The sequence below is a fragment of the Aquila chrysaetos genome, chromosome 15, assembly GCF_900496995.4.
Source record: "Aquila chrysaetos chrysaetos chromosome 15, bAquChr1.4, whole genome shotgun sequence".
Lineage (NCBI taxonomy): Eukaryota > Metazoa > Chordata > Aves > Accipitriformes > Accipitridae > Aquila > Aquila chrysaetos.
The window spans coordinates 25,642,438-25,660,932 of record NC_044018.1 but is presented as its reverse complement, the minus strand read 5'-3'; the positions used below and the strand labels follow the sequence as shown (position 1 = coordinate 25,660,932).

Sequence of the window (18,495 nt, the reverse complement as noted above, 5' to 3'; positions counted from 1 at the left end):
AACATGCTGCAAAACAGCTTACAACAGTACAGTACATTGGCCAGAAGAGAACTCAACTCTTTGAACAGGATATTTATTGCAAACTATTCCATCATTATTTTGCAGATCAGATACCATTAACTTCCCCATAATAATTGTTTTTCCATTCCTCACTCCTACAGGATCTACCTTAAAGGACTTACTGGGACAGCGGGCAAAATAAGTAGTATAAGCCAACCAGGAAATGATTTTAGCACAAAGGATGCAGACAATGACAAATGTATTTGCAAATGTTCACAAATGCTAACAGGAGGTAGGAATGTTTTTTTGTTTCTCGGTCTTCCTATTTTTATTGGCACTGAAATTGTCTATGAGATAAATAGTGATAATTTTGACTTAGTAAATTTTGACTATTGAAGAAGTCCAAAACTCACAGATAGAAACACTAGTAGGGTGACTCCAAATGAAATATTTTATCATTTGACAAAGGTTAGTTAAAGTAAAACAAGAGAAGTTAAAACTGGAGGGAAAAAAGTCTCTAGAGTTGGTGTACAAGAAAGTCTGTAATTGTGGAACTAATCAGAGAGACAGCAGATTCTTCTACCAAGGAATGAGATAACATTCAGATATCAAAACATTTAACTCTCCCCCAAAAACCTGTTTTAGAGAGCCAGTTTGTCAGTGAAATGGCTCCTGATTCTTTAGGCACAAACTCTTTCCCTAACTATGCAGAGGAGAAGAGAAGACCCAAAAGCTGCTGTATACTGTACACGCCATGGAAGGGTACAAGTATTTAATTCCGTGTTTCAATCTAATTATGAAATGGCAAAGATACACCACATACATGAGATATCTACATTTTTCTAATGATTGTTCACTAGTTATTGGAGGTTTAGGTGATATTTTTATCTGGAACCACACAAGCCATTCCGTAATTTGTCAATCTAGAATTCCACATTCTGAAATGTAAACAACTGCTTTGTAAATTTGACTTCTCTTCCTGTTATCTCTTAAGCAATGGTTCATTTCCCTATAGCACAAGTTGCAAGACAAAAGACAGCTTCAGTTTATCCAAAAGGATAATTGGATTACTGCCCTGCAAAACAGAACACACACATTATCGCCATCATAACAGAAGTATAAAAATATTATCTTATTAATAAAAATAAATTTTCCTTATGACCCACTAACAGGTCAGGGCCATAAGGATACAAAATAAGTTTGGGTGGCTTTTTTCTCCTTTTCCTTCTTACCAAGTTTCAGCGGAGAGGTTTTGAACTGATCTGCACAGAGAACCGAAACAGATAACTGAATTAACCCTCTAAAAAGAATTAAGAAAGGAGTTCAAATCTGTGAAGAACAGAAATTTACCAAAGAGCAGATAAAAACCAAAGACAACTCAATATCATTGTAGTACAAGTTGAACTATGCCCTCAGACTGCTAACAATAATGTTTGATAGCGATTATAAATTAAGCTTGATTGAACACCTTGCCTTCTCAATTTTAAACTACAATGTATTACATAAGCTTCAAGAATATGTAGTTAATACATAAATACCTTTCTTTTCTGAATTTGAGGCAAGTATTTTATACTGACACTTCCAAATAGTAAGAATGAAAACCTGGGGTTAGATTTCTTTCTCATTTCAGGACAACAAAGTGTCCTTATATACTATTTTGAAAATTACCTCTGCTGATGTTTTTCTTTGTTTTCTGTCTTGCAGGATGGTGGTTTGATGCATGTGGTCCTTCTAACCTCAACGGAATGTATTATCCATTACGACAGAACAACAACAAGTTCAATGGTATCAAGTGGTACTACTGGAAAGGCTCGGGATACTCTCTCAAAGCCACAACTATGATGATTCGACCAGCAGATTTCTAAGTGCTTTTGCATTATGTGAATTATGTATTGTATAGTCTTCAAAGACTTCATTTGCTGAGCATATAAACACACATCTGCAACTTGTCTCATTTTCAAGCCCAGAAAACATGCGCTAGTGTTCTGAGGGGATCAGTTCCGTACAGTTCCTGAATTGCAATAGCCTTGATCACCTAAAGCTCATATTATTCAACCAGACACAAAGTCTAAAGTATCAACCTGATATAACAGTGGTTTGGCCAAACGACTGAATAAAAAGAACATCGAAGAAATTGACAGACAACTTAAGGACTCTGTTTTACTGATCATTTATGTTATGTACGTGTTAGTAAATAACTGGAACTGTGAAAAATACCTAAAATAGTTTTAGAAATATGCATTTTGCCTCATCACTGAACTTTAAACATTACTCTAATATAAAACACTTAACTAGATCTAGAACTATTTATCTGTGTCATGTTTGCCTTTTATGTACATAAAAAAATACTGTTCTGTAATTAGCTCAATACTGTAGTTAAAGAATACATTCTTTCCCCCCCATAGTCTCCTAAACAACTTCTTACACTTATTCAGGGATTTTTTCCAATAGTCTGTATTACTTTATTTAACAGAGGACAAATAGCATTTAATTACTTTGCATTTATTCTTGGGAAATACCGTGTACAAAAATCACCATTTCTATCAGTTTGTACTTATTACAGTCACTATCTTTAAGTTACAAAAATCCCTGCAAATTACAATATAGTATGTATTTCTTTATATTTTTATGAAGAATGCACTTTTTTTCCTTTCCTTGTCATTTACCTGTAAAATAACTGATAAGTATTTTATAAACCGAGACAACGGCATTAACACCAGATGTCCGGTTGTCTATGACAATCAGTTATCACCTGGTGCTGTAGTACATCTATACATTTTGTAAAAATAACCTAAAGGAAAAACATATGCATATTCTTTGATACAATTAAATTTATGCTCACGACTTAAGATACAAATTACTACATTTTAAAAACAGCGGAAAAAAACCCCTGAAAGTTATCTAAAGTCATACTGTTTTGGTTTTTTTTTTTCAGTCAGGTTAGGACTTCTCCCTAGGAATTCTCTGTAGGTAGGCCCTCAATGTATGCCACAATGTGAATAAATTACTCTACTGGGTGATTTTTGCTTTTTTTTATTACTATATGCTTTAAAATTGTGTACTGTACCCTGCTGTTCAGATTGAAAAGATATTTCTTCATAAATCACAGAAAATAATTTTGTGGAGTTTTTCCCCCAAATTAACTTTAGGTTTTAATTCTCATGCTTAGTCTTTGCCTTAAAGTAATATTTTTGTAAAATTCTAATTTCAGCCGATGACTGAATTAGTTACAAGGCAAGAACATATCTCATACCAAAAGAAAACAAAAACCCCAGACAACATTTCTGGAGGCTTACTTAACAAAAGGTATTATGTTTTAAAAAACAGTAAATGTTTTTGAGAAAGACGGAAGAAAACTCTTCATTTTATACTGACAGTTATTAAAGCTGCTGTCAGAGTACCCCACCACTCCACCACCATTCTTCTTCACTGAAAATGTGTCAGCATTACTGAAGGGTAGCAGAGACAAAAAATACTTCCAATGTTACTTCATGATCTGATTTTAAATAAACCTAACAAATGTAAATTAACAGTCATCATCTGAAGAGTCGCATAAAATAATCTCAATTCATTTCAGATTACTGTTTAGTATTTTATTGTTTCTCCTAGCAAACTTCTAAGGATATACATATCCCAAACTAAAAAAAACCAAACCTTCACAAAATTGCTTTCATGAATTTCTAAGAAATGTCTTAAAAAGCAAGGCTAGCAGACAGCCACCAAGCTAGTAAAGGAACTCGACATACCAAGAAGAACACAACATACCAAGAGAGGCCAAGAGAGCTGGCCTTTTTCAGCGTGGAGAAGAGAAGGGGAAGAGGAGACCTTGCTGCTGTCTACAACTGCCTGATGGAGGACACAGAGAAGACTGAGCCAGACCCTCCTGGGAGGGGCACCGCAATGGGACAAGAGACAGGGACAAGAAGCAGCAAACACAAGTTGGAATTGGGGAAATTAGATTTTCTTTTTAATTTATTCATTTATTACCATGAAGGTGGACTGGACAAGTCCCTTGGAGCAGAGCGTTGAACTAGACAACCTTCAGGGCTCCCTTCTAATCTAAAATATTTTATGATTCTATGAAATTTAATAGAAATGCTGAGTCTAGATTACTGTATTTCCTGCTTCACTGCATTTAATCAGACAACTAAAGAAAATACTCCCAATATTTGAGATAGTAAGCATATCCAGCCCAATAATCTAAAAAAAAAAAAAAAAGAAAGAAAAAAAGAAAAAGAAAAAAAAAAAAGAAAAGCTTCTTAAACCCCACGATTGAATCTGTGGAATCTGGCACAGTATGAATGCTCAACCTGGCAAAAGAAAATATTGCTAACTTGTGGTTGATATTAACCTTCATGATTTTAGTAAGAAAACACTATATGACAAGAATAATTAAATATTGCATGGCTAGTTTCGATTTCCTGGAAAAAAGTCTTTATAAAGCTTAAGGCTTTTTGATGACTATTGTGGGAAAGTGATTTAAGATACTGATGTAGGCATTGAATGGATCAATTGTTTAATGAGATTTTAATTTTTAGGGAAAATGGAGTAATTTATCAACACAAATGTAAAATTTTAGAGTGAAGATGTTTTTAAATGACATTTTATCAAAATGAGATTGCATGGCTTAAACTGCAAACACCAAAGTGAAGTGAGAGGAGGACATTTTTGAAGGAATGCAATAATAGGAAAAAGAAGGCTGCAACAACTGCTTTGGACTTGGTACAAATAATTAAAACATAACAGGAAGATAACCCCTTCTTTTAATTCCTTCCTGTAATCAAATAAACAGTATATAAGACTAGAATGCACTTCCATTTTCTCTAAATACTTCTTAGGAAGCAGAAAAGAAATAACAAGAAAAGAAAGGGAATATAGACACCATTCATGCTCAAATAATAATCATATCTTTAAAAATAAGATATCTGTTAAAGTAAGAAACCAGAATGACTCAAGAAGGGAACGACTGGAAAAGTGATGGAAATGTCACCTTGGACACTGACTTTGTTCCTCTGCAAGAGGAGCACACTGCAAACAGAGGCCATTCACATTCTCAGCACAACCATAACTTCCCTCAATTTTATCTTCTCACCATCTCTCAAGCCCTCCTTACTTCTGCTTTAGGAATAAAAACTGTAATCAGAATTTAAAAAACAACCCCAGCAGGAATCACTTCCAAAGAATGCCATGTATGTCGTTACTGATAGCATACTTGGTTATTAAAAAGGTAGTCTGAGAAGAAACAGAAAACTCAAACCAGCTTAATCTGAAGTACTATGTTCTTTTTTCATACAAATACAGAAAAGGGGGGAAAAAAGAACACATTTATTTTTCACATTAAAGTTTTACCATTCTTAATGTATTTGCTCTATTAAAAAAGATCTACTTTCGCCTTTTAGAAAAAATACTACACTATAATGGATGATTAATTTCTTTGGGCTTATTTCAGAATAACTGTTACAGTTTCCCTACACTTTGAGAACATACAACATATAATCATGAAAAAGTTTTCATCTCAAACATGTAAATTTACATAAATTACAGATTTAGAGAGTTAAAAGTTCTTAACAAAATCATAGTAAAATAAAGTTCAAACCCCATTAAATGTTCTTTCTTCAAAGCCCATATGAAACTTTGAGAAACAAGTAGCAGATAATAATATATTTAACTAGCTGCTACAATATAAGAGAAATTGTGAAAACTTTTTTGGCAAACCTATTAGAGTGATTGATTAGTAACCTGCTAGAATTCTACTTGTTTTAAAACCAAAATAAAATTACTGTTTAATCAATTACAACACATGGAGTGCAGATACACCTGGATCTGCACAGATGCACCATACCCCCACATACACACTTTTGCGCTAGTTCACAATTCAGTACTTAAGAATGATCATTGAAGGCAGGAAAAATGCTTCATTTTACCTACTTAGTAGTTTTAGAAGCCCACAGTAATTTTGCATTGCCAAAGTCATTTTTGGACTGAAAATATTGAGGCCATGACCTGAATAATCTTTCCATTAGGCGATAATATGCCTCTCCAGTTTATATAAAAGCACAGATAGAAATAAAATATGCCACAAAGAAATTAAAGGACATTTGTACTTAAATAAGAAGTTAGTTTATTAAGACATTAATTGGTGAATCAATTTTTTGCATTTTCCATGCATACCTAAGTTCTTGCACACCCTTCAAAAAGGAGTGGATGAAGGAGAAAATAACTCCAGTATTTGCTTTAAAAAAAAAAAAAAAAAATTCTAGTAGGCCTTCTTATTCACAAAACCTATTTAGAGGGTCAGTCATTTTCCAGATAAACAAAAGAAACTTCACAAGCTTAAAGGGCCATTAAACTTACAGGAGCTGCAGGGAAGATGGATGAAAGCTCATATGGTTCCTCTGAGATCCAATGGCCCAATTCCAAAGACCACAGGACCTAAAATAAATTAAGTGGTAAGGAGAACTCTTATAATTTCTAAAATAGCAAACTCTTTGAATGTCTAATTAGAAGTAACAGTGCAGTTGCAACAGTTGGTTTGATATTTCATTTACCCAAACCAAATGATTTGCTGCAAAATCAAGCAATCAGAAAGATACAAATTTTGCAACAGAAACAAACCATTAGAATACCAAAGTCATATTTCTATGCATAGCTACATTAAATTTTAAAACCTTGTGAGGATATTAGAAAAGTCAATTTTTTGCATCATGATACCTAAAATTAGAGTAAAGATTTGAAAAGGGAAGTCCTACTATATCAGTTCTGTTCTCTTGGTTCAGTTAGTCATTGAACTTCATAAGGTTCCTGTTGGCCCATTTCTCCAGCCTGTCAAGGTCCCTCTGGGAACACCCATCTGGTCTATCAAACACTCCTCACAGTTTTGTAACATCCACAGACTTGCTGAGGGTGCACTCTTCCCCATCATCCAGATCATAAATGAAGATGATGAACAATATTGGACCAGTATCAACCCCCTAAACCAGTATCAACCCAGCTGGATGCCTTGGAGACTAGCAATCCTAGCACTTTGGACTACTTGCAGACTTCTGTTCCCATCGAGGCCATCACAAAATGGCTAACAGAAAAAAAACTTACTTGAAATGGTTATATTTTCAGTTTCTGCAATATACTATATTTAGGTTTGGGTTTTTTTTTGGCAAAACTTTTCCAAAACTTCTCTCTCCAGCATTTTTCCTGGGTTGATTTTCTAAACCATTCTTCAAAACAATTTATCATTATAAGTCACAGCTGGTAGACTATAATACTAAAAGCCTCAAAAAGAGTGTTCAGAGACTATCCCTCAAGTGGTAAGAGCCTTGTTTTTGTGGGAAAATGGAAAAAGACTGATGTTCCTACCATGGCTCTGCCCTTGCATCGTATAAAGGGCATTTTCCTACTAATTTTTAGATAGTCTAAATTCTGAAGCACGCTCTGATGGAAGAGGAGTTTATTTTGTTCATTGTCTTCATCAACGTGAGCTGAGCCATAAAGCTTCTCATACAGGTAAAAGACTGGTAAGTTCTTTGCCAAGTTTGTCCACAACACGATTCATACATGCAACCTTAAAAACCACAGCAACCCCCCCAATACCCTGCTGCTCCTACAGCAACAGGTAGTATTAAGTGAACAAGACGCGTATGTGTACCCCCAAAATGGGATATATGGAATTTATTAGAAAGTAAATCCTTGTGTTTAGGATAATTCTACCTCTGGCAGTCACATTTTCCCTAAACAGTTCTCTAGCCATTTCAAATAGATGACGTCTGTTTCTTACTGTTAGCACAGCCACGCACCATTGAACTGTTGTTATTATTCACCTTAGAACAAGCAGAATTTCATCAGTGTGTGAAATTATCCCCATGCTTGATTCACAATTAACTGAAATATTCTGTATTTTTTTTTATTCTTTTGGAAGATGCCACACAATTCCATATATTATTAGTTTTAATTTAAATTGTAAAACTTTACCTCATGAAATTTGGGAAGTGGTGTTATGAGATGTTCCCCTTAGACAAAAACTGGCATAATAGATTATCAAGCATGATAAAGTTATCCTTTACAATGTTACAACTCAGTAACTAAACAAGATTCTAAGCTGACCTGACTGATTATAAACTAGTAATGTAAATCTTATAAAATGGCCTAATTGTATGTAGAAGAATAACTTTCTGTAAAGGGCTCTTTTGCCCCAAATCTGTTGCTACAAGAAGCACATTGCAAACTGAATTTAGAAAGTAATTTTGTTATCAAAACCAAGTTCTGTAGTCTTTAGTCCAAAGTAGCTTATGCTTGACAACTTTCAAGGGAACCAGCAACCTCTACTATGAACTGCTACAAAAGCTGGAGTTTTGTGTGATGTGGCAAGTGGTGTTTTACTTGTGAGGGGAGGTGTCCAATTTTGGAGGCTATTGGAAGAGAACACTGATTTTTTGTTGATAATGAAAGGCAGCATATCTTCAAACTTATTGTTGAACTTTAGAACAAAAATTCAAAGAATATTATGTTTACTTTTAGAAAACGCACAACCAAATATTTGAAAATGCAACAACTGTACAAAAAGCAAAAATAATTTCTATAGTCATTCTATCATAACCAAACCTGAAAATAAGAGTTAAGCACATCAATAAATCAAGGACCTTTAAAAATATTCAAAAAGTAGTAATGTGTTGCTGTGTTTAGCCAAGAAAAGTATACTAACTTCTTAAAAACATACAGTTAAGACTGCAACTTAGGATTTTAAGTTATAAATTTTAAAGTGGTACCTGTGTATGTTTTTTTACAATTACTTTTTACAATTTACAATAAGAATATTGAAATCTGTTAGCTTTATACTTATAGCTGTATGTATTTATTGCAAATAAAAGAAACTTGTTAATCCAAGCCATTTCTCTTTTAATCACAATATAAATCAGCTTTAACTGAACCAAGAAAATTGTAAATTCTAATACAATTCTTAGAGACATGCTGCGTGAAAATAATTTCTTTGTAAATAACGTTGAGCAGGAACAGATGTACCATGCTGTATAATGTGTACAACATGTCCTTATAGCGCCAAAATGATGTTTGTACCAAGAGTAACTGGAAACACCACAAATAGATTAAAACATAAACCCAAAAGATTAGTTATGATTAAGTAATCCCATTTCATTTTCCAGGCCAATTCTACAGTAACAACCTCTATCAATCCTTGTAGTATTTACAGAATTTTGTTTGGAAATTAATTTTGTTTATCTTAACAAAAGATGGATTAATGCTTGTATGTTGTGGTTCTGGAATTGAATACAAAGGCATCATATCTACTTTCATAGATAAAAAGAAAATTAGATACAGAGTTCATGAACAGGTCCTGCAGTAAATAATCAGGTCACCACTCACTAAAACATTCAGTTTTCATGAACACAAAGGCAAGAGCTCTCCATTCTAAGTCACTGAAAGTTTGCTTCTGACTTTGCCACAGAAATTTTCAAGCAGTGTATTTGCATAGCAACACTAAAAAAAATGCTTCAAATTCACATAGGACAAAACCAAGTTATGATTTGCAATATTATTCTCGAGTAAAGCACTTTTTCTTCATAAGTCAGTAATATCTTCAAATTCATCAGTTCCTTAGAATGTGGAAAAAGACTAAGAAAAGCTGAAATACTTCAGAATATAAAAGTGTTTATATTGAGAAGTAAGAGCTATCTAGAAGTTTTCAAATCTGCAGTTACAAAAGATTTAGCTTAAAATGTAATGATAAAGCAGTACAGTATAGATCAAGCATTAATGCTGGATATAGGAGTATCACAAGTTAGGAAAAATACACCTGATAACATTGAGATATTAAGAATGTATCGGATTCTAGTAGAATGCAGTCTTGCTGGTCTCGGAGGACACAAGAAAGGAGGAAATAGGGAGGGAAGAGAAGAGTGGGAAAAACAGGTTTTCTGTGGACTTATTACAGCCTTAAAGAATGTTTTCCTTGGCTTTGGACTCTAGAATCAAGTTGATGAAATTTCTGTTACTTTGTCCTCAAGTACAGACTATTTTATCTAATTCAGTAGCAGGCAGGCTGTATGGCATGGAGCTCCGACAAGTGTCCTGTGTGTTATACAGCTGTAAGGTTAGCCTTGGTGCAAAGTTCTCCTTTGCATATCCACACCAGCTATGTTCTTTTATTCACACTATATAGGAAAATTTATGTCAAACATCAAGTTCTCAAGGGTCTGAAAACACACTCTTTGACTAGTCATTATTTAAGGCCTCTTACCCATCCAGCTAGCACACTGAATGATCATACTGTATTTGTACTTGAATAATTCATCTTGAAATATGTAAATAGAGTGCTATGAAGATTAAATGTCTAATGGTAAATATGATATTATTCCAAAATCCATCTTTAAAAAGACCATTTTAGGTTTTTCTCAGAAGAAGAAAAAAATATTGCAGCCTATATTATGTCTCCATGTTACAAGTCAAAAGGCAGAGGTAGATCATATTTCAGCTTCTTAAAATGTTGAGAAACATCTTCAAAAAGACAACCATTACTGCTCAGAATTAATATCTGGTTTAAAAGCTACTACGGATCTCTCCAGACTGATTGTTTATTTTATTTGAATATTGAACTGAATTTAATATCCAATTTGAAGCATTTTACCAATGAAAGTACTTATGGTAGGATTGACTACAGTATAGAAAGGCATTTAAAGGATTCAGTATTTTAGCATTAATAAAAGGAAGAGATTATTTTGCTTGAATGAAATTCTCCTGACTAATTTTCTACAGAATTCCTCATGATGGTTAAGTAAGGCTTCAGCTTTCTCTTCTCTAGTTAAAGTATTCAGTTAACAAATTTGGGTAAAAAGCTGGCAAAAATTATGCCAGTGACACAATTAGAAATAAGACAATAATGCTCTTACATGATAAGATGCATAGATTTAACCAGATTAAGAAATATTTATTTTTTTTTAAAGTTCAAAGCAATATTTTCTTTCAGTGAAATAAATGACTTAATTACTTGAGGGATTAGACATTTACGGACAAAGTTGTACCCAGCCTCAGTGAAAGATTTAAGCACAGTTCTAAAAAAATTTGAAATAGCAATATTCACAGATAAGCAGATACTGTAAGAATGAACAAACTTGTGAACTGGAGAACTGAATTCTGAAGTTTTTCTCTAGTTCCTTCTCATGTGACTCTCCTAGTAACTTCAGAACTTTGCCTAAATAGGAGCCAATAAAATTAGTGAAGACAGCTTCAGCATTTGATCCAATAATATTTTCAGGAACAAACTAATCCTTGGAACAATTCCATTGAACTTGTTGGTATTATATGAGGGATATAGATGATCCTGTGATGAGTCTGAAAGGTAGACTGTAGGACAGCTGGAGAAAATCTGGCATTGCTACTAGTCAGTACTGGTGTTGATGTTTTCACCATGGATTGGTTCAGAGAAGCACAATGCATAAAATGGGCAATGAAATTCCAGGACAGCAATTGCCTGAATACTGATTATCGAAATACTGCCTTATGTGCAAAGACAGGATACTATTTTACTGGATTTTTATAGTAGTTATCTACATCTTTAGCTTTTTCTCAAGGAAATATACAGCTTTCATGTTTGACTACCCTGTTAGAAGAAAGTAACTTGTAGCAAGTATGTTCTTACTTGTTTAAAACTCCATACAAAGCTAAGTGTGGGACAGATACTTAAATGTATTTCATTCACGGACACATGGAGTCATATAATAGTTGAGGCTGGAATGGACCTGTGGAAATTGTCTTGTCCAAACCCCCTGCCCAAATACGTTCCTCTTAATGTAGCCAAGGATGCTGTTGGTCTTTTCTGCCACAAAGGCATATTACTGGATCGTTAAGGTGACCAAAGTTGCAAACCCCTTTATTCCAAGGGAAATTAATCACCAAGAACTTCTGAAAACCCCAAAGTAGACCGTAACAGCGTCTTCAGATAACTACATGTATAACGTGATATTTCAGCTATACAAAATAAATTTAATTTATTCTGTAGTAAAATTAAAAAATATTTCTTACCCATTCATAAGAAACAATCCAACACCCACGAGCAATTCCCAGCATAACATTCAAGGTACGACGAGGACTCCCTGTAACTACATGACTTGTTGTTTCACATACATCATCTGAGAACAAAAAGTCTCCAAGTTTATTCACCACCTGAATTACTGTATTTTGCTTCCTAAAAAGAAGAAAAGGAAGAAAACCATACAACGTTGAATGGATATGCAGAATTATAAAAGCATATACACACAACACAAATTAACTCAAACTCACCTCATTTCTTTCTTCACTAATCATTTATCCTTTTCTTACTGAGCCTCTACCCACTTGCTAGCCCTAAATTCATTAGCCTTCCCACAGAGTCCAAACAGACCCTTTTCTGTCATCACACAATCATATCTACTTGCACATCAATGCTTCTTTGTGCCTCACATCGATCTTGTGTGTTTAAATAGAAGCTTTTGAGGCAGAAATTATCTAACACATTGTGTACAATGCCTAGTAATACAGAGCCTCATTCTTTGTTGCTTTTGCAGTGCTATCAAAAAAAGAATTACCAGGAAATGTAAACATTTAGACACAGCACTCTTGAGAGGTTTTCATTAGGAAGCATCAGATTTTCAGCATCAGAATAAAATACTACGTCTAAAGTTAGACAGAATTCCTAAAGTTCTGACTTGCTACCTATATATCTGAGCCAATATTTCAATTAAAAAGTTACTCATCCTTAAATACAATTATAATTAAATATATAAAATTAAATATAAAATCCAGAATGGCCACCTATAACTGGAATTCTAATTTGAGTTCTCTACATAGCTAAGCTGAAGCACAAATACATCATCGTGAAAACATTGAGATCTTGGTATCACTAGAGAAAAGCTGTTGCATGAGAACAATGTATTGTTCTTATTATTACTTTTATAAATCATTATTATAAATGATCATTAAAGATCTGTAAATGAAAGCCCAGTTTCAGTGCCCTATCTGCTCCCACCGGCTGACTTGGAAATGTCCATCGCATGCTACGCAAGATAAAACAATTAAGCACAACCTTGAACACAGTCACATCTCTCACAGTGGTGATCCTCTCAGGCAAAACATTTAAGTTAATCACTGACATAATGCGAGTGCACCCAGAACATCTCCAAAAGCCTCTGGGGTTACTTCATTCTCACTACATTTCACTCCAAAGAAAGTAACTCAGTTAAAAATCCCCCAAATACCCCAGCTAAACCAAACACTACTTAGAGGAACTCTAACAAAAATGCAATAAACTCTTCACAGAGAATGCAGCAATCTATTTTTTAAGAAGTTTCAAACAAATAAATGAACAGTAAAAGCAGTGTAGCTAATTAACTTCACACTTAAGTCAAAAGGTGATATTATATGTGGAGTCACTTGGAAAAAAAAAATCAAACCACTGACCCTCAGTCCAGTGTGAATTCTGGCCTTGGCTATATGGCTTTGAACGTTACTAGAATATTTACTATTCCCTTTTGATTTTATGAGTTTTAAGTTGACATAGCCTACAAGTGAACATTTTTGCAATGTTGCAACCCATAGGGGATGCCTCTGCCTAGACTGCATGCTCAGGGGACGCATTTCCATGCTCTGCCTGAACATTTTCTTAGTTCTCGCTTATGTCTACACAAATTTCCTTACAATGAGAAGAAGTCCTGTTGTACAAAAATTGAATCTAAGATATCTTATAAATTACAGTGAAAACTCACTAGTTTATACTTCAGTCAGCTGGAAAAACTGATGGATGCCAATTTATAGCAAAATCTCACTGAATTTGTGATTCAGAACAGCAGGTAGCTGCTGGCTGTGAATCAGTGAGTAGCATTTAATGTAATCTCAAAACCCAATGCCATGAAGCCACTGAACTCATGATCTCTAAACTGAATTTCTAATGAACCACTTTTGAGGCTGTAGCTACGGGGTAGTTGAACTGGCTTTTGGCCATTGGGTTGTACTTTGGAGGACTGTTTTCTGTTCTTTAGTTCTTTCAGGAGTCGTCCCTTTCCCTTCACCCATTTACAGGTCGACAAATGCCTACAACCGTAGACAGCCAAAAGCACAATCTTGATGAAGTTCTGAAGAAAAGCAATTGTTATCACCATTTTTATTTAATGAAAAATTAATTGGCTGGGAAAAATCAACATACAAGCAACATAAAAGTAATAATATATTAATAACCTCTTTCAATAAAAGAACTTTTTCCCCAGCTCTGCCAGGATTTGTTCTCTTCTTTTCAGCAGATCACAGCCTCTATTTTCCACGACTTCTATCTGCACTGTAGCTATTATCTTTACCTCCCCCCCAGCGATCCTGTATTGCATGACTTGCAAAGTACACGTTAGAGTCTTGGCGTTACTATGTCCTGGTTTTGGCTGAGATAGAGTTAATTTTCTTTCTAATAGCTGGTATAGTGTTACGTTTTGGATTTAGTATGAGAAGACTGTTGATAACACACTGATGTTTCAGTTGTTGCTAAGCAGTGTTTATACCAAGTCAAGGATTTTTCAGCTTCTCATGCCCAGCCAGCGAGAAGGCTGGAGGGGCACAAGGAGTTGGGAGGGGACACAGCCAGGGCAGCTGACCCAAACTGGCCAAAGGGATATTCAATACCACGTGACGTCATGCCCAGTATATAAACTGGGGGGAGCTGGCCTGGGGAGGATTGCTGCTTGGGAACTAACTGGGCATCAGTCAGCGAGTGGTGAGCAACTGCATGGTGCATCACTTGTTTTGTACATTCCAATTCTTTTATTACTATTATTGTCATTTTATTACTGTTATTATCATTATTATTTTCTTCCTTTCTGTCCTATTAAAGTGTCTTTATCTCAACCCACAAGTTTTACTTTTTTTTTTTTCCCAATTCTCTCCCCCATCCCACTGGGTGGAGGAGAGTGAGCGAGCAGCTGCGTGGTGCTCAGTTGCTGGCTGGAGTTAAACTACAGCACATTAGCATCCAGTCACATTAAACACAAGAAAAGTATTAATTCCATTTTATGTTTCTGACATATATTAGTATACTTGTTAACAGCTATTGACAACCATTTACAAAGAATTTCTAAAAGGACAGCCACTAAGTGCTGTTTCTGAGTACTTATATCTATCTAACTGTCAAGATTTAATTACTTCAAACCTGAAACAGATTTGTGGGTAGTAGAAATATCTTGAGTTTTGAAAAAGAATTCAAAAAACTGTGACCAAGTGTAGTATAAAATATGGAATTGTATTTTTGTTGGATGTTCTTTATGTTGTAAGACTTTTAAGAGAACGATAAGAGCATGCCAGAAAATTATTAACTCTCCCCCAAAATATGCAGTGGCAGCTGCTTCTAATGTTTTGAAGCTAAGTGGCCAGAAGGCCTACAATTGATATTTCTTCAGCAACTATTTATATGAAGGAAAACATTTTGAACTGATGTTTCAGATTATGACTTTTTAAATAGAAATTAAAATGTATGAGGAAAAAGCAAAGTCTTGGGCTCAAAGTCTGAACCATTTACTACATAAAATTCCTTTTTACGCTTCCTTCAGAAAAATACAAAACTTGCTTAAGATTTTAGTTTCATTGCTCTGAAGCCCTGTTGAGCTCACCTAAGAAAGTTACTTCAGTCTGCACCATAGCAACAAACATACACACACACTATAGATAGCAATGACATATACATGTATGTATGTGCTTCTAGCTAGAATACAGAATGAAATAAAGAGTTTTAATATACGGCCCAAAGATAAATTTCATTTTGTATAGGCATAAAAAGATTATCAACATTCAAGTTTAAACAGTGTGCTGACTAAAGAGTCAAAATGTTTAATACTTACTCAGAAGACATACTCGTCATAACTAGTGTCCTTGTTGGCTAGAGATGTGAAAGAAACAAGAAAACATAAAAAATGTGAAAAGTTTTCCTCTTTGAAAAAAACTTTAAATTAGAAACTATTCCATTAAAAGGACTAAACTACCTCATAATTACAGTATCATTTGAGGAAGAGGCTGCACTAATTAACACGTATACTAGAAACATTAAACTCTGAGGACAAGGAAGGAAGGAAAGCCCGCCTTCACGTCTGGTATCAAAGCATCCAATATAGCAGAAGACAGGAATGTAAGTCTTCATTAGTAAAAACAAAAAGCAAAGGATTTCCAGTCTGTGACACCACAGAAAAAAGGATAGTATTTGTCTTCTGCCTTTTCTTTCTGATCAGATGGAAAGGAAAAGGCAGCTTACTTTCAACAAAGAAAACCTGTAATTTAAAATTATTCCAGTTTCTTCCAAAAGAAAGGCAGAAACTGGCTGAGATGCTGCAGAAACAAGAGTATATTTATTGTAAAGTATAATTTTAATAATTTTATTTTTATTTTGATAGTGTAGCTTTGTTTAAATTGTTTTTTTTCTTGGCACAACTTCAGTATTTTAAGTCCAGTTTTTAAGTAAACATTCTTTCACTTTTAAATCTTGTCTAGTGAATAAAAGTTCTCCAAGTAATATAACACACAAGGTATACTCAAAAAGTACAGCAATCCTCAAACCCGCGACTGAGACACCTTAAAAACACTCCCTCCCCTTCCTCTACAACACCCCCCATAGCTTATGTGCAAAGTAGGAGTTTGCCCCATACAGACTTTAAATAAGCTTTTTAAGAATTAGCATTAGAGAAGTCCGAAGAGGAAGAAGTAGCCTTTGTTCATCAGCAATGACCATGAAAGCCTCCAGCATGCACAAAGGTAAGACTGAACATGAATTTTAGCAGTATGAGAGAAATATATAACTGAACATAACATGGTTATCAAAAAATATATGTAAGAAGAGGTTTTGAAAATTTTAGCTAAGAATTACTTGTAGCTACATAAACATGCACAGCTACATATACATCAACATTTTAATTTTGTAGAAAAAGTAGACTGACTGACTTTTATACAATGATTTCAAACAACTCCTAATTTTCAAAATCAATATATGAATTTCAAATTATTTCTCTAGATAACTACTGCTCCATAAGAAATAATCATTCTCATTTCTGCCCCTCCCAATATATTACCACAACCACAAGGGGTAAGCTGCCAAAGTCTCTGCTAAAATTCAGTTTCCTTTGAGTAATGTACTGAGCTGAGACCAGAAAAATATTTTGAATCAGATTACAGCTGGTAGCAGAGGCCAAAAAAGACTCGAGGGCAACTCATTTTACCCAGTAATGAATCACAGAACAGAAGAGAGAACATACTCTGATGCAACTCCATCCGTCCTCTCTTACCAGTACAGAACTGTTCTCCGTTAAGTGTTCAAGCAATTTGTCACATTTAAGAATGGAGTTCCTTGGAATTATCTCTGTAGACTAACAGGCTGTAGACTAATAGCGTGCACCATGACTGTTCATTACATGAACAATCTTTGCATAAATAAAACAATTTAGATACCACTGACAAGCTAGATATTAAAGATAACATAAGACGTAGTCTTTTCAACATACACATGGTAATTTCATTCTGGGGTTGAGTAAATCTGAGAAACATAAACCCCAGATACTGTTTTCAAAAGTCTTCAGAAGCAACAAAATATAGCATATTGAATAATTTTTTACATTCATGATAAACATGCTCTCAGACAACATTATGTAAGCTATACAATACTTCAGAACTGAATATATATATACAATGTGAAAATGTAAAACCAATCAATAATAGAATGGAATAAAACTCCAAATGAAGAAAGGATGAAACTTTTATACTGAAATACTTCTTTGAGAAAAATTCTATGCAGTATTTCTGAAAATGTAAGTTTCCAAATTCTAACATGTTGCCAGCAATACTTACTGATGATGCCTTAGCCTACTGCTAGCCTAACAGCTGAAAAGAAGATAATATGCACTTATCTGTAATCAAACTTTGTTGTATTCTTAGCCAAAAGACCTTCTACTACATTACTTTCAACTACAAATAAGCAGTCACATTGAATTGCTCTTGGAAGTTCCAAGAACTTCACAGCTTCAATTCCACATTTGAGTTTTATACATAAAGAGTATGAGCAAAAATAACAACAATGCAGCAATATATATTAAATATATCTATCATAACATTAATATAATTAGTATTAAATATTAAGTACTATAAACTCAAAATGTGAGTATATACACTCGAAAAGACATCTGGTAAGACATTGAGTAAGGGTTCTTGTGGCAGAAAGACTGCAATATTAGGCACTCTACTGCACAGGTTAGGTGAGATCATTGAAATTGGACATGGGGCCACATTATACAAGAGTGGACATACCTCATACTGTCTTAATACACGCTGTTGGATTTGCATAAACTGAACATTAAAGGATCCTGGGATGTGACAGCCTGGAAAGGCACAAAACGTGGCTTAAAAGCAAGGTTTTACTCTTCTCTCCAATCTTTCTGGGCTGAAAACCTCCTCTATGTATGCTTCAGCATGGTCATGATGTTCTCCTTCAGTATCTGAAGC

The 18,495-nt window shown here is 34.4% G+C and overlaps 2 protein-coding genes across 8 annotated transcripts in view; one reads left to right on the top strand and one right to left on the bottom strand.

The window, feature by feature from the left end:
* Window positions 1-3,020, top strand: part of ANGPT2 (angiopoietin 2) — a 43,533-nt gene extending 40,513 nt beyond the window's left edge. For both annotated transcript variants that reach the window (XM_030037529.1, XM_030037530.1), the window contains 2 exons: window positions 162-292; window positions 1,705-3,020. In XM_030037529.1, the coding sequence (XP_029893389.1) occupies window positions 162-292; window positions 1,705-1,865 (292 nt within the window). In that variant the 3' untranslated portion in view covers window positions 1,866-3,020. The remainder of the gene's footprint in view (window positions 1-161; window positions 293-1,704) is intronic.
* The window catches only part of MCPH1 (microcephalin 1), a 129,438-nt gene that overhangs the window by 76,669 nt on the left and 34,274 nt on the right, over window positions 1-18,495 (bottom strand). For 4 of the 6 annotated variants that reach the window (XM_030037523.1, XM_030037524.2, XM_041128834.1 and 1 more), the window contains 3 exons: window positions 15,855-15,892; window positions 12,028-12,190; window positions 6,355-6,432 (listed from right to left, as the gene is read on the bottom strand). In XM_030037523.1, the coding sequence (XP_029893383.1) occupies window positions 6,355-6,432; window positions 12,028-12,190; window positions 15,855-15,892 (279 nt within the window). Of the gene's footprint in view, window positions 1-3,545; window positions 3,884-6,354; window positions 6,433-12,027; window positions 12,191-15,854; window positions 15,893-18,495 lie in introns of those variants that run through there. The other 2 variants (XM_030037526.2, XM_030037525.2) reach the window with 2 other exon arrangements.